Raw genomic sequence first — 16781 nt, forward strand, 5'->3', positions numbered from 1 at the left:
TATGAAAAAGATAGCTTTTTCCTGGAGGGAGGAGCTATTTTTCTCTTCCCTTTGTCTTTTCACTAAGTATTCATTTTTTCTGTAGCTGACCTTTGACAGCTCTACCAGTGTGATGGGGAACGGATGGATCCCTTACTCTTGAATTATTCCTTTTTCTGCTATCCTGGTATACAATGTGTGTTGTTTCTTCTCTGTCCAGTTAGTCCTGCATCTTTACTTGGGATGGGTAAGCTACGGCCTTGTCTTACTGCTGCCTGTAGTATTTCCAGAGGTTAAAAAATGCCTTTGCTTTCGGTTAAAGCTATTGCTGACCTCTGCATAGCACCAGTAGCCTGAACAGTTTTTTCATCATTATCATTGCTCTGTTGGGTGGTGATTGTGAATCCTGTTAGACGTGCACCAAGCTATATAAGTACCTTGTGTAGGGTAGCCTTTATTCAAATAACTTTTGCTCTGGAATGTGTGATCCCTCCCTGTCTGTAAATGCCAGCTTTAATTAAGAGAGACTCTCAGCAATGAGATGCAGACTTCATTTTTGTTTTTCTTCTTGTAAACTTTCCGTACTTGCCCTTTTCCCCATTCTCCTTTGATCTTTATAAAACCTCAGCTCATGAAAATAAAGGCTGAAAAGTATCTTCTAGTTAGTGAAAAATGAGTAAGCACAAACACCTTGAACCATGGATTTGCATGCAATGTGTATGCTGCAGGCTCTCTTGTCTGTGTTTAGTTGACTCAGGTTTTCAGGTAGGTAGAGCTGGGGTAAGTAATTTCCTTGTTGAAGGTTGAATAGGCTTTTTCAAACACCTTTGAGTACATGTTATCATTATGCAGCATTGCACAATAGTTTGTTGAAGGAAAACTGTGGCTGTGGGCTGTATAAAATGAAGCGTGGTCTGAATTCAGCTGGTAGGCGGTAACTAATACAACCCTGCGGCAGAGGGTGGAAATGGGTCCCTCTTGGTTTAATTCCTCCTCCACTCTACGGCAAGAGGGCTGCTTCTTGGAGCAAGGTGGAACGGGTGTCCACGGCTTTCAGCTCAGCAGTCTGCCTCGTTTCATAGAATCACAGACTGGTTTGAGTTGGAAGGGACTTAAAAGGTCATCCAGTTCTAACCCCCTGACACAGGCAGGGACACCTTCCATGAGAGCAGGTTTGCTCCAAGCCCCGTCCAGCCTGGCCTCGAATTTTTGTGTGTTGCTGTAATCAGCTGGTGATAATGACATTGTAGCCTTGCTGAGTGAGTTTTCCTGACGAACTTGGAAAGTGGGAAATAAGGGTAGTTGGGAAATCACTTCTGAGGCCCATCTGGTGCTGTTGCCTGTGTTTGAGCTGTTTCAGAGGTTATAAAGCAGAGAAGAGATTTCTAGTTCAGTGGTGATAAGATACACCACCACAGTTCAGAAGTACCCAATTCATTCTGTGAAGCAGAAATGATGCTTCGGGTGGGAGTTGGTTGCTATGTGTGGTTTAAAGGGAGAAAGTGGTGATGTATCACAAGACTCAGAGATGGCCACAGTATACAGTGAAGTCAAGTATCATTAATTTGCTTAAATTTTCTGGTCACTAATGGGCTTTTACCGTGACTCTTGCACAGCTTGTCTTTAGCTTTTTCTTACTTTTCCTGTTGATGTCATCTTTAGTCACAAAATGTAGCTGATAATTAAGAAATTACACACACAGAGTTAAAAGTCAAAAATTGAAAATCTGTGAGGAAAGAAAACCTTACCAAGGTTTCTGTTATTGCCGGTTTGCTTGTTGTTTTTTTTTCTGTATGTATACCAGCTTTGTGAATCTGCTCTTCCAGTTTGGGAGGCTGCCAGCATCTTAGCAGTGCAATCTGCTTCACTTGTCTTCATCAGTGATGGTATGAGAATTGTATTTTATCACGCTTGTACTGCAGGGTGAGGATGACTTAGCTGTCGGCATTGGATGGTGAAGAAGTTATAGCTGAAATACACTTGTTTGGGTTGGCTGTCAATGGGATGAGAAGGTGATGTCCACCACTGGTCACTTCTTAGAAGATGACTGGGATCAGGTTTTATTTTGAAAGAGACATTTTCACAGACCAGTTGTTTGTTTTCAGTGCAAAACTTTGCTCATCTACTAAGTGCCTTAAGGAGTAAATAATGGCTTTAGGTTGTAATGTACTTTGGCAATGGCTTCAAGGAATATTTTTCTTTAGAAGCCTTAGTAACCTTTTCAAATACCCCATGAATATGATATTTGTCTTCTGTAACTTGGTTCATGGTAGGCACATCTCATTGCATTTGTGGAAAGACTATTCCTTCTTCTGAACAAAACATAGTTTGCTTTCTGCTTTTTACTCTTCTTCACTTGTCAATTAAATGGGAGATACTTTTCTCTGTACTGTGTTTTCCCATGTATTTGTGTGATTTTTCTGTGCTGTGTTTTCCCTTCTTTTATGTGACTCAGCAAAAATCACAAGGAAATTGAGGGGTCAGGAAAAGGTAAATTGGAAAAAATTTAGCTGTGTAGGTTCTGTGTGTCATCTAGTCTGACTCTGCAGGAGACTGAGGTTCTCCTATGCTGTCATTAGAGTGGGAGTATTATGCCTTGTCTCTGTCACATGTAGCAGTAAAGGGAAGACAGCAAGAAAGGACTTGTTGATAAATTTTATGGTTGTAACCTTGCTCATTGAAGGAGGTATATTGGTGCTTATGGCTATTAATCTTGTGGGGGGGAAAAGATGCTGGCCATTTATTGGCTCCGTCAGTGTGTTGGCCTTGCTGAGCAGTTGGTTTGTGTTGGCCTTGCTGAGCAGTTGGTTAATGTGCATCCCTTTGTAAATCCTAATGAAAAATTCCTGTTTGACAGGCTCAGATATTCTTATTTCTATTTTTCAGCTGTTTTCTCAACTGCATCATTTGAAGGGGGTATCTTGTTTGAGTTTGTAAATGAGGGAGAACCGTACTTGTTTGGAGTATCTTAGGTTAGTCTAATTTCCTCTCCTTTCCCCATAAAGGAAAGTTAAATAAAAATAACTGTTCGTTTTTGCAAGCGTGTGGTTTGGCATTGACTGAATACTTCGAGACCCACTAGAGCTGGAAAGAGACATTGCAGCAAGTCCAGTGGAGTTTGGTGCCTGCCTTCCTAGAGGTAGGAAGGCTTTGAGAGCTGCGTGTTGCATTACAGCATCTGCACGTGTTTTTAATAACTGTAGGTGGAACAGATTATCCTCCTGGCTTTTACTGGCCATTATCAAGGTTACTCTTGTTCCTGCTTTTGCACAAGTCCTTTCTTGGCAGGCAGAAGATACGTGACTGCATTTGCCAAGTCTGTGAGAAAGTAATTCTTTGTCTGCCACTGCTGGGTTGTTTTTTTGTGCAAAATTTTTCTGAGTTGAAATGACGATGTAAGTATTTTCAGCCTCTAAAGGTAGTCTCAAACTGTTCCAGAAAACTCCTTTTTGGATCCAATTAAATAAACCTCATGGATCCAAATGCTTTAAATTGGAAACCAAAATATCCCAAAAGGATTTGTTTTGCTTGTCATGGAGAAGACAGTCTGAGATTTACTGGTTCAGTGAATTTTTGTGCAGTGGTGAAATGATTTCAAGTTGATGAGCTGCTGAATTAACGTGCTGTTAGTGCTGGTGCAGGAAGTGAGCTGTGGCTAGGTAGCACCATCTGAATAAAAACTTGTCAGAAAGCTGCTTTCAGCTAATCCCTGGGAGGAAGTGAGCTATAATCAGTACTAAGTGAGCTAATCACAGGAAATCTATTGCTCAACAGGAGCCTCAGAGCAAAAAGAAAAGGGTGTGGGGTGGGAGAAAGGGGGAAAGAAAAATACCCATGGAGATGTTCATTCTGCTTTTGGGCTCCAAAACCTGCTTGATCCGAGAAAAGGGAATATCTGGTGAAATGAGCAGCCCTCTGATTTTAAAAACTGCACTGTGTTTGTCCTCATTTCCAGAATAGTCATAGGATAGTTAGAGTCGAAAAGGACCTTAAGATCATCTAGTTCCAGCCCCCTTGCCATGGGCAGGGACACCTCACACTAAACCATGTCACCCAAGGCTCCGTCAGACTTGGCCTTGAACGCTGCCAGGGATGGAGCGTTTATCACTTCTTTGGGGAACCTGTTCCAGTTCCTCACCACCCTCACAGTAAAGAACTTCCTTATAACTAATGACTCTCTTATGTCTAATGAAGCATCAAGTCTCATCTCCTCCAATAAGGTGTTTTTTTCAGGAATTAAAAGGTGGTGGTGTGGAGTGGCTGAGGATAAGCCAGCTGCTAAAACCACTGGAGTCTTGGAGTCAATGTACTGGGAATCATGGAATCATAGAATCATAGAATAGTTAGGGTTAGAAAGGACATTAAAGTCATCTAGTTACAGCCCTCCAGATGCTTTCAACAAGGATTATTATAATATAAACCAAGAGTGGGATGTGATCATCTTTAATCTGTCTTGTTACATGGGTCTTTTCTTGGAGCATCACATGCTAGCTCTGTTATTGTATTGTTTCTTAATTACTCTGTGCCTCTGTGCACTTGACTTCTGCCGGGGATTTGTTTGTGAGACACATCTATTTTGCTGTTTATCTCTGCTCTGGACCTGGCTGTCCCAGATGCTGCTCTTTGTGTGTGACAAATGTTGCCAGTAAGCACCCTATAAGGCTCTGCAGGAAGACAGCAAATGACAGCCACCAGCATGCAGATTGTTGTGAGGATAACTCACTTTACTCGACCCTTGTGCCCTCTTATAGAGTGGGGGCAGGGAGGTGCACTTACCCTCAGAGCTTTTTTCTGTTCTTTCCTTCCATTCCTTCTGTCAGACAACAAATGGTTTTAGAATCGTAGAATGATAGAATGGTTTGTGTTGGAAGCAACCTTAAAACTCATCCAGTTCCAAACCCCTGCCATGGACAGGGACACCTTCCATTAGACCAGGTTGCTCCAAGCCCTGTCCAACCTGGCCTTGAACACTGCCAGGGATGGGGCAGCCACAGCTTCTCTGGGCAGCCTGTGCCAGCACCTCAGCACCCTCACAGGGAACAATTTTTCTCTAATATTTAATTCAAATCTCCCTTCTTTCAGCTTAAAGCCATTTTGCCCTTCTCATGTTGCTACTTGCCTTTGTCAAAAGCCTCTCTCCAGATTTCTTGTAGCCCCTTTAGGCACTGGAAGCTGCTCCCATGTCTCTCCACAGCTTTCTATTCTCCAGGTTGTGTTGGTTTCAAGCACAGTGTCTGTGGCTCAAATGATTTGCAGTTCTCCTTGCAGCAGTAGACGTAGTGTCTCAATAAGGTCCTGCAGCCGCAGTGGTGCATCAAGTATTATGGTTTCAAAAGCCAGGTGGTTATGTTTCTTAATGCGTTAGTGTTAGCCTGAAATCTGTCACTTGTGCTTTCTGGTCAGCCCTGCAAAAGAGGCTTAAATTTGATGTGCGTGTGCCTCCTTCTGTGTTATATTGCTGATAGTAAATGAGTTGAGTAATTTTTACCTGCAGTAAGCAGAACCGAGTTCAGTTTGCAGCTCTGTGAGCCTCCTGTCAGGGTATATATACACAGAGGATTAGATTTATTTCACTGACTTAGTTCTGGCTCCTCAGAGATTTGTTACTTAGTGGTGGTGTAAAGCCCCAGGATGTGTGCCAGGAGTAGGAATGTATGTGCATACATGTTATCAAACAGCTCTGAGCTTGATTTCTTTTTTTTGGGGGGGGGGGGGGGGGGGCTTTTTGCTTTGTTTTGTTCTGTTTTCCAAGCAGTAGTCTAATTTACTTCTGCATCAGATCCTAAGCAGTGAGATACAGATGCAGCCTCAACTCCTCAAGTACATTTATTTCAACATCTTAAGAAGACAAATTCAACTTATGAGAACTTTCTACACAGTCTGTTGCATTTGACAGATGGTACCATCTTCTTACCTCTCCTTGGGGCCTTACAGTGCTGCATTGCAAGACTGATGTGTATGCACGTATAATGAATATTTAAAACTTAATCTGTTCAAATGCTCGATGAAAACTGTGACGGTGCACTATAGCAGATAGGAAAATGATTGTCTTCTATTTCGTTTTATTTTCCTTTAGTCATTCTGAAAACAAATTTGAGAGGAGAAATGTTTGTCCATTTTTAGAAGTCAGAGGAGCTAAATAGTGCTGTGCTGCAGAGGGGCCTCGGTGGTAGAGCCTGCTGCCGAACAAGCTCTCCGCTTCAGCGGGGATGGGAGTGCCTGTCAGCCGTGATACCGATCACGAGGGAGGCTTCGGGAGCCAGAACAGCATAAGAACTGTACTTAGGCAGTTCTTCAGGAGGCAGCCCAGCTTTGTGCTCACACAGGGGGGAATTGAGGGGAAAAAAAACCCAAAACTCAACCAAAAAAAAAAAAAACCTAAATCAAAGCCAGAGCATCCAAACTAATATGCTGAAGCGGTGTGTGTTCATCAGCATTTCTGAAAATGCTGCCAAATTCTCACTTTCCAGCTTTTATTCACCGTCAGAGTTATGTTTCTGGGTGTTTTCCCCCCCCCCAGTGACAGTAGCAGGAACTGATGTCTGTCTTCTGTGACCTTGGCATGCCATAGGCCATAGGACCCTTTTCTTCCCCAAAACAAAGAAAGCTAATGAGCAACAGAACTGACTCCTAGAACCTTGTGGTAGAAAAGAATCTCTGCAGGCCTCTTCAGAGGCTGAGAGGAGGAGGGTGGGTTAAGCTATACAAGGAGCTTCCCTGTGCTTGTATTGCCTCAGCCTCGCTGGGCAGAGGTGGAAAGAGAAGTGTTGCACTTCTGAGCAACCTGGCTGCAGGTTTCCCAGCGGTGGTGGTGAGTGAGTTTAGGATGTCACTTGCTGCTGCCTCTGCAGCAGAGGAGAGGATGCATTTGCTCTTCAGCTGCTGCAGTTCATGTTATAGTGGTGGCTCAGGCTGCTGAGGATGAAGAGAGTATTTCCATTTCTGCCGCATCAGTGCCGGGCAAGAAACCTTTGTCAGAAGGGAAGGGACAGCTATTGAGAGTAGTGTCATATACTGGAGATGAGGACTGAGATTTGGAGCCTTATGGTCTATAGTGGTGATACCTGTGAGTGTATTTTGTGGAGTAATCAGCAGAACTGTTGGGAGAAAAGCTTTTAGGTGTTTTTGTGACTTTTTTGTGAGTGTAATGGGTTGCAGCACTGTCCTGTGGTGGGAATGAATCTGCCTGAAGTCAATAGTTAAGTATTGTTTGCAGATTCACAGCTTGTCTCTATGGTTCATTCCATTACTTTCTAGCTGTTGTAATTAAATGTAGCACAATCAGTGATTGTGGGGGAGTTCCTGGTGTGCTTGAATGCGTTATTATTACTGGCATTGTCTTCACTGGCAAAGATGAAAGTGAACCCTTTCCCCTGTTATTCCCATCTTCCGTATGTTACCTTTGTCGCTTCTGTCCTCTTTCTTCATGATTCAGCATACCGTATGAGGTTGCTCAAAGTTAACCATTTTAGTAAATGTCTTTCAACCAAGCTAAAGAAACCCCCAAAACACCCCACTATTGTATAGTCTGATTCTGTCAGAGAAACATGAACCTGACATCTGCTTTGCCACTGTACAGACTCCTGGCAGGCTCTGGAAAAAAAGGAAAATTTCCCATGTCTTTCCAATTCCTTGTGCAAGCCATGATTCAGCAAGGCAGCCACGAGGACGATGGTGCAAGAGAGATTATGCCTAGCTGCTGTTAAATAAACAGCCTCCTTTTTCTCTTTGTGGGAGAGAGCTGAAAAGGAGCTTCAGGGGGTATTTGCACTCCTCTTTCTTTTTCCCCTTCTTTAATCCCACCTCCAGTCACTGGCCATAATGCCAAACCTCCACAGCAATTTCAAAAGTACTTCCTGATGCTGTGGAAACTTTCCCTGCATAATGAAGACAAGGAAGGGATAAAGGAGAGGGGAACTGCTCTTTTCTTCACTCAGCTGTCAGAAAGAGACTAGCTGTTTGTATTAGAACCTGAACAAAATGATTGATTTTTAACTTCTGAGGATGACTGAAGGATCAGACTTTTGTTTCTTTAAGTGATTTGTTGTGACTGAAGCTGGACTAGTGTATTTAAACTATGAATTCTAAGCTGCTGTGCATTGAAATGGTCTTTCGTGCAAAATAGTTTTGGATCTAGCACTTTATTTTTATGTCTTTGAAACAGTTATTCATAAATTATAGTACCTTGAGTTAGCAAATCAGTCACATGTCTCAAGTTTTTCTGAAAAGCTGAGGTTTTATTAAACCACAGATTTAATGATTTTGAAGGATTTTGTTGGACTGCAGTTGATGGAGACAGTCCCTTAGTGGGAAGCTGGTGCCTGAGCTCTTTCTGCCACTCCAGTCTGCTCTACCAGCCCTGCAGCTTCTCTTCCTCCTGACTCTTCAGGGAATTATTATGGGCTTGGAGGGCCAAGTCTGTTCTTGTCTGGTTTCATATGCAGGTTGGTTGTTTATCCTTATATCCTGCTCCTGCTAATATCAGGCAGTACAAAAATACAGAGAAAATAATAGGACTTATTTTAGAAAGATAAAAAAAGGGCTACTCATGGTGTCACTTTCTTCACATAGCATAACATTCTGATGTTAAAGTTATGTGATATGCTTATTTACCTACAATTTATTTAGCTGCCTGATTTAATGTCTTTGTTCAAAAGGAGAAGTGCTTTCTTTTTTGTTCCCATCTGGATAAGTAAGTACCCTGTATCCTGCTTTTTTGTGATATTAGCATAAGCCCCACTTTAATATGACCATCTATATCTCATTTGGTGGTTCAGATGAGAAATTTGTATGTCTCAAATAAGTTGCATGCATTTTGTCTAAACAAAATGTAACGTTAGGGAAGCATTTGGAGTTAAAATCCCTGTGCTGACACCAGCTGTTAGATTGCAAGGTTCTTAAATTTTTTCCCATATTGCAGTGTAGGTACTGGAAAATCTAGAAGATCCTGTAGATAACTTGCAACATCTGAAAGAACAATTACTGAGTGAACTGGGAATATTGTTAGAGGATGGGAATCACAGTCTGATTCATGACAGCATCCCTGCAGCTAGGTTTGAATGTTGCAGGTCAATTTATCAGTCCATCATCAGGCAGAGGGCTTGAAGGCGCGTTTGTCTAGGTGGGTGCTGCACAGCTTTGACTGCTGGTCCCCACTGGTCTTTAAGTAGATGGAGAAACCAGCACATGTTCAGTTTTTAGTTGCACTGCCAGAATTTTACTTTATGCTGCCTGTGCCTCTGAAGGTGTTTGTGCAGAAATTATGTTTTCATGGGTGTTTATGTTGATAATTTTAATCGTTCTTGAGCCCTTCTTCTCTGCTCTCGTGAGACCTCACTTGGAGTATTGTGTGCAGTTCTGGTGTCCTCAACATAAAAAGGACATGGAACTGTTGGAACAAGTCCAGAGGAGGGCCATGAGGATGATCAGGGGACAGGAGTACCTGCCGTATGAAGGTAGGCTGAGAAAGTTGGGGCTGTTCAGCCTGGAGAAGAGAAGGCTGCATGAAGACCTCATAGCAGCCTTCTGGTGTCTAAAGGGGGCCTATAGGGATGCTGGGGAGGGACTATTCCTTAGGGACTGTAGTGACAGGACAAGGGATAATGCGTTAAACAGGGGAAGTTTAGATTGAATATAAGGAAGAAATTCTTTACTGAGGCACTGGAATGGGTTGCCCAGGGAGGTTGGAATGCTCCATCCCTGGCGGTATTTGAGGCCAGGTTGGACAGAGCCTTGAGGGGCATGGTTTAGTGTGAGATGTCCCTGCCCATGGCAGGGGGGTTGGAACTAGATGATCTTAAGGTCCTTTCCAACCCTAACTATTCTATGATTCATGACATAAACCTCTTGCTTTGTGTCATGTGGGGCCTCCAGCACAAGAGGGACATGGAGCTGTTGGAGCAAGTCCAGAGGAAGCCACGGGGATGCTCTGAGGACTGGAGCAGCTCTGTTCTGAGACAGACTGAGAGAGCTGGGCTTGTTCAGCCTGGACAAGGCTCCAGGGAGACCGTAGTGCAGCTTCCAGTGCCTAAAGGGGCTACAAGAAACCTGGAGAGAGGCTTCGGTCAAGGACCTTTAGGGACAGACAGGACAAGGGGGAATGGCTTTAACCTGACAGAGGGGAGATTGGGATTAAATATTAGAGAAAAAATCTTCCCTGTGAGGGTGCTGAGGCCCTGGCACAGGGTGCCTAAAGAAGCTGTGGCTGCCCCATCCCTGATCCCACATCAGTGTCTGCCAGTGCAGTGCTTACTGAGTTCTTCAGAGTTGAATTATACCTCCTTTCCCTGTTGTCCAGCCGAAGAAATTATACATTTATGTATTCTATGTTCCCTTCTTAAGTTAAAACAAATATTTCTCTTTCAGTGCTTTCACTAGCTATTGGGAACCATGTCTGTCAACGGAGAAGTGGAAGACAAGCCACCAGCTCCTCCTGTCCGGATGAGCAGTGCTATCGTCACTGCAGGGGGTAAAGACCAGTTGTCTGCCAACCACAGTTTGAAACCGCTGCCCTCTGTACCAGAAGAGAGAAAACCTAGGAATAAAATCATCTCCATATTCTTTATCACTGAAAAAGGTGAGATTCCTCTATTTTTCAAGGTTACTAGTTGTATTCCTTTACTCTTCTTGTAAGTTTTGGTAGTGCTTCAGACATTTGGATCCAGCCTGGCCAAGTGCAGGGGATTGGAGGAAGGGTTGAAAGTTGGATATGCGTGTTCTGTGAACTGAGGTGTTTTTTCCTGCTTGCACTGGGATGTTTGAAGATGAAGTGCTAAGTAAGAAAAATTGAACAGTTCACAAAGGAAAATCACCACCTATTGCTTCTCATGCTTGCTGCCCAGTTTAAAGTAATGCATTTCTAAACAACCCTGATAAATGTTTGTGATTCCTGGGTGTCAGATCACTTACCATTTCGCTACACTAAATGCAGGTTTTTAGTTTAAACTGTTTTGGGAAGTTGCTTCATGTTGATGACTATTTATGTGGTACCTTGAGGAGAAAAAACGGTAATAAAGAAATAGTAGCGAGCGTGCACTGTGTTTGAAGGAGAATTGAGAAATTAAGTCTCTGTCACTGTACCATTAGGAATAATTACTAATGGAAAAATCTGGAATGCTGTAAGCAAGGATTATTTCTGAGAAAAAATGACTGTAATGAAACTGGACTGTGTTTGTGCTTTGTTTCTATCCTCTTTTCTATATGATGAATGTATATACAGCATTAAGAGTCCTGATCCTGGTTCTCCAGGATGTCTGTATCCATGTAGAACAAAATAGTGAATAGATAGAAATATCTTCTAACATCTGGTATGGTAAAACTGTTGCAGTGGTGTACAAGCCTGATGTTGCTGATGTGCTGGGCAGACTGGTTCAGTCATGCTGGCACAGGTTTGACTGTTTCAGGAGACTCTGCTCCTCTGGTTATGTATTCTCTTGGCTCAGTATTTTCCCAAGGGCTGGAATTTACTCTTGCTTAGCTGTATGAGCAGTTCTTCTGCAGCCATGCCTCACACAGGAGACAAATGCTGGAGGCTTCCCTGTATTCAGAAGGTCAGGCTTTTCATGATCTGGCAGAGTTTTCCGCTTTTGACAGCGGGTGTGCTTTCCTTTTTGGAGGATGGAAGGATTTGACCAGTGTAGTTTTTGGAAGCAGAATAGTTATTTCACAAGGTCACTTACTGTGAAATAACTGTCGGTGGCTGGATTTCATCAGTAGAAGTAGTGGTGTTTTTACTGACATGGGTAAAACCTTAAGGAGATAAATCTGTAAGGAGAACATGAGAAGCTACTACAGGTTGGTGGAAGCACCCCAAAGAGAGACTCCAGGCCCCTGTGGCTGGTAAAGGTGATGAATCTGGGTGCTGTCAGCTTGGTGTAGTGCCATGTGTCTGGACCAGGTTCTGACTTAGCCCTTCAATACTGCAGAAACTGGTGTTTTATCATTATGTCACTGGTCATGGGAGGAAGTGCCTTGAAATTCTCATGGTGAGTGTTGCAAGGAAATCTTGTGGAAGGATCACATCTGCCATCTTCAGGCTAGGAGAACAGCTTATGAACTGATCTGACACTTGTCATAAGGCTGTTGGATTGGATTATTCATCAGACAGTTTGTAACCCTTTTGTTACAGTTGGGGATATGATGAAGTGGAACATAAACCCCACGTAAAGGAAGCTTTTTCTTGCTCTGAATTAGTAATACTATGTAAGACTTGTTTGTGTTGTGAAATGAATTATGAATGCAAGTGGCTGTAGCGCAGTTGGAGAGCTCTGTGACATTTCACAGTGTCTTTACTTCTCCTTGAACGTTTCCTCTTTCCATCTTGAGGGTGGGTTTGTTCATTGCTGAAATGGCCAGGGAGGCAATTGAAGACTTGTCTGAAGTTGTATTTGCTCATCTGAAATTGCTTTGCTAAAGTGCTTTACTAAAGCTTATTCAGACCACTCTGGTAAATGCTGACATGTATCAGAGTTACGGATGTTGATCTGCATACTTGTTTAGCAGATGTCTGTGTACTACTTCCATTTAGTGATGCACACTAAAAATGGAGAAAATAAATTCTGCAGAGTAAAACACTTTTTAGAGAAAATAGTGTCAGTTTATGTTTTCTAAATGTTAAAAAAGTATTTAAAGTAATGTCCTTTACATTAAAGGCAGGTTGGAAAAAAGGAGGTTTTACTGCATGGCAGTAGTGGTTAGGAAAAATGGTAATTGAATTACTTAGTTTAAAGAAACTATCTGAAAGTGGCATTTTTTTAATCTGGATTAAACATGGTGGATTGGGTGACCTGCTGCAGGAGTAATGTAAGCGTTTAAAGAAGTGGTTTTGTCTCTCAAGACTGCAAAACTGTCAGCAAGATGTAAGCAGAATGGAAATGGGCACAGTGATTTTCTGGCACTAAAACAGCAGTCAGAAGTTAGTTGTTCTGTTCATTAGCATGACTGAGCACCCTTACCAGAAATGCCCATTTAAATGCATTTGAGGAAAAAAAAATTCTGTTGCTGGGAATCTTTAGAATGTGTGATTCTTTACAGAAATGCTAATTTACTGCTTGGATTTTAAAAATATGTTGGAACTATATGCAAAATAATCTGTCAACCTGAGACAGAATTTTTTTCATGGGAAATATTTCTCCAGCCAGTGTAAATGTTAACAAATTCCTACCGGAATGATAAATTCTCCTTTTCAGAATCTGAAGGGATGCTTTACCAGGAGATGTACAATGCCACCACAGACCTGTTGCTGGGTAATGTTTGGCTTTGTTCTGTAGATCTGTCTGTATGATTTTGCAAGGTCCTTCCTGGCCAGCTTTGGCCCTCTCTGTCCTCTCTTGGCAGCTTTCTCTAGCTTAGAAGGTGGCACTGGGGAGTCAGTGGTCCTGGGGGATGACTCACTGCAGATGGTGAGGTTGAGAAAATGCACAGTCTCTGCCCCAGGTGTGAGCTAGTTCTGTGCTGAAGCTAGTCCAGAGGAGGTCACGAAGATGCTGCGAGGGCTGAAGCACCTCTGCTATGGAGACAGGCTGTGAGAGCTCCAGGCTGGTTCAGCCTGGAGAAGGCTCCAGGGAGACCTTAGAGCAGCTTCCAGTGCCTCATGGAGCTGCGAGAAACCTGGAGAGGGGCTTTTGACAAGGGTCTGTAGGAACAGGACAAGGGGAAGTGGCTTTAAACTGACAGAGGGGAAGTTCAGGTTTGACACTGGGAAGAAGTTCTTCCCTGTGAGGGTGGTGAGGCACTGCACAGGGTGCCCAGAGAAGTTGTGGCTGCCCCATCCCTGGCAGTGTTCAAGGCCAGGTTGGACAGGGCTTGAAGCAACATGGTCTAGTGAAAGGTGTCCCTGCCCATGGCAGGGGGTTGGAACTGGATGAGCTTCAAGGTCCCTTCCAACCCAAGCCAGTCTGGGGTTCTTTGACATAATCATAAGAGTTTGAAGGGATTATTTAATGACCTAGTCATGGAGGGGTTTTCCCCATAGTTTCACTGCTTAGGATAAATGAAGTGATAGTCATCTTTTAGTAGAGTACTTAATTGCCATTAATTTGCCAGTCAAATGAACTTGTTTGTGTTTGAAAAGCTTTAAAATAGTCCCCTAAACCAAGAAATGCTTGTCTTCAAGCAGAACTTACTAGAGGAGGTGCTGTGGGGCATTACCCAGGACCAGGGATCACGCATGGAACATGCTCTGCCCTGCTGGCTCAGGGCAATTTTTGTTGTGGTTTCAGCTGCAGCTCAGTAACTCAAAGTGTACCATTTGGAGTCATCTAACTACTACATCCAGGCTGTTGAGAAACACCTGTGTTTCGTGCCTTATGTACGAAGGGTGGCTGGTGGGAAGTGAGGTGTACTTGAGGATGGGTTTGTGATGTAGGAGGGTGTGTGAAGTACCTTGGGTGATGCCATGTAGAGCGCCTGTCGCTTCAGTTGGGGAAAAGTCCAGTTTGAGATACTTCATCAGGGCAATTCTCCAATTTGCCAGATCCTTATGAAGGACCTGTGGCTTCCTCTTCCCAGGAACAGGGGGACTTCATGCTGCTTTCTCTGCACAGCTGAGGGACCACATCTTAGATTCACTTGACATTTGAAACTAGTGTTGCCCTGTAATAACAGGATTCCCATTTAAGTACCTAACTGTGTTGCAGATATAATCAGAGATTGAAAAGCAGTGTGGCCTCATGGTGGCCTTGTTCACAGAGCCCTTGAGTGTGTTCTGCCAACTCAGGACTCCAGGGACTTGCTCTTGATTGAAGCTCACTGCTTATGTTCATTTGAAATGCTGCTCTGCTGTTCCTGTGGGCAGAGGAGTGAATTTTAGTCTCCTTGCCTAGGCTACCAGTAAGATCTATGTGTTTTTAGGAGTGGGTTTTTTTGCACAGCACTTCTGAGGGTCTGAGTACCAGCTCCTGTTCCCTACATGTCAAGTGCTCCTTAATAGGAGTCTTCTGGGGAATATCCCATCTTCCTTGTTTTCGCATAAACAGATGCAAAAGACTGGGGAGAAACAGTACTTTCCTTAAAGGTTTTCACATAAGCAAGTTTATTCTGTCCTATGGCGGCTTAACAGTGTTAATGGGAACATTTGACAGTCCATTTGCTTTTTGGCTCTGACCTGTGCAGCCATATTAAAGATATCCTGTTTATAATAGCAGCGTCTTTCCACTGCATTGTTCAGCTGGAGATAGCCCACATGGCTTTTCATTTGTATGTATTGTGTTCTGTTCCTTGTCCTTCCCCTCCTGCCAACGTGAGGGAATTTCAGACAGATTCTCTGGCTCTGAGCAGCACAATCTATGCTTGTCCCATGTTGGGGAGCTGGACTAGATGAGAGGTCACTTCCAGCCCTGACAGTTCTGTGATTCTGTGGTATTCTGCTATATGCAGGAACTCCTGCTATATGCAGGAACATGTTGTAACAGAGGGTGCTGTTTTAGCTGCGCTTTATGTACCAAAACCATGTTACTTTCATTTTGCAGGTGAATGTAAAAGCAAAGCAAAAAAACCTTTTAGGCTGCAAAATAGTGTGTTGCTTTCCTTTTGGGAGCAGTATGGCATTCCTGCCGGCTTCATGCACACTAGAATAAGCGCAGCTGATTCAGCTATATGTTTTGCAAGCCCACAGGCATTCCCGGGATTACATATGCAGTTTTCCTGGTATCAGGTTAGACACGTTGTAGAGCTCGCTGCCAGAGCTCTGCCTTTCGGCAGAGGACTGTGAGATGAGGCCCTGAGCATCATCTTTCTACCTGGACAGCAAACAGCAAGTATACTTCTCTGCTCTGGCAGAGAAAGAAAGCAGGGCTCAGGCTTTTTTGCCAGAACAATAAAACATATTCCTGAAACCTTCCAATTTAACTCCAAATCCCTTTTGAGTAAAGGGAACAGAATGGTATATTTTACATTTAGAGTTAACTACAAATTGTCTTTCAGTTTTATTTATTTTCTCTTTGTCAGGAAAAAAAAATAAAGCCCCAACCAAGCCCCAAGCATTATAAAACATCTTCTGAATTTAATTGAATCTAAGTTGGATTGAGCACACCGTCCTTCTCATTATCTGTTCCTGCTTTTGGTACTTAGTATGCTTGCTCCCCCCTACCTCCTTTAATTGAAATTAGGTAATTGCTCCGAGGCTATAAATTCTTATCTTCATCACAGGAAGTCCTAGTTTGCATTAATTACCTTGAATTGCAGCAGTGAGGCAGCTGAGTTTTAACTGTCTTTAGGGTGAACTTGAGGTTGAACTGAACTTGTCTTCAGTGGTGTTTGTAATCCATATTAAAATATTCTCTTTTGCATTGTAAACATTTCATATGTTTAAATTTCATACACTCAACAGAGCTCTTTGCACTCTGGTGCTCTTAATCTCTTTATATCCTGGCTACCATGTTATAAATTACTTGAATGAAACAAGATGTTGATTCTTACATGAAGTCTGTATCCACTTGAAAACACCAACTGTGCTGCATCTTTAAATGCTTCCATCCATTATAAAGAATAATGTTACATTCATCCTAATTGTTGTAATGCTTGGATTGATTATATTAAGTGGAGACAATAGTACTTTAAGTCTTTGCTCAGTAGATCTTTGAATATCTTTTTCAGGAAGCAAGAAGAAGGAAAAGGAAAGGCCAGAAATCTCCCCACCATCAGATTTTGAGCACACCATCCATGTTGGTTTTGATGCTGTTACTGGAGAGTTCACTGTAAGTATACCCGCCTTGGAGTTGCTCAGAAAACAGCTGTGAGTCAGGGCTTTAGTGAAGTCATTGTGATGTTTTACAATAAAGTCTTTGCTTTTATCAAAGAAATAA

At 42.9% G+C, this 16781-nt stretch overlaps 1 protein-coding gene across 2 annotated transcripts in view; it reads left to right on the plus strand.

Annotated features, from left to right (window-relative positions):
- The window catches only part of PAK2 (p21 (RAC1) activated kinase 2), a 40870-nt gene that overhangs the window by 9509 nt on the left and 14580 nt on the right, over window positions 1–16781 (plus strand). The window contains exons 1-3 of one of the 2 annotated variants that reach the window (XM_061465197.1): window positions 3022–3118; window positions 10345–10555; window positions 16573–16673. In XM_061465197.1, the coding sequence (XP_061321181.1) occupies window positions 10369–10555; window positions 16573–16673 (288 nt within the window). In that variant the 5' untranslated portion in view covers window positions 3022–3118; window positions 10345–10368. Of the gene's footprint in view, window positions 1–3021; window positions 3119–10344; window positions 10556–16572; window positions 16674–16781 lie in introns of those variants that run through there. The other variant, XM_061465196.1, reaches the window with a different exon arrangement.

Source organism: Pezoporus flaviventris, unplaced genomic scaffold (assembly GCF_033815535.1).
Source record: "Pezoporus flaviventris isolate CSIRO_AGI_PZ_B2104156 unplaced genomic scaffold, CSIRO_AGI_Pfla_v1 ptg000040l, whole genome shotgun sequence".
NCBI lineage: Eukaryota > Metazoa > Chordata > Aves > Psittaciformes > Psittacidae > Pezoporus > Pezoporus flaviventris.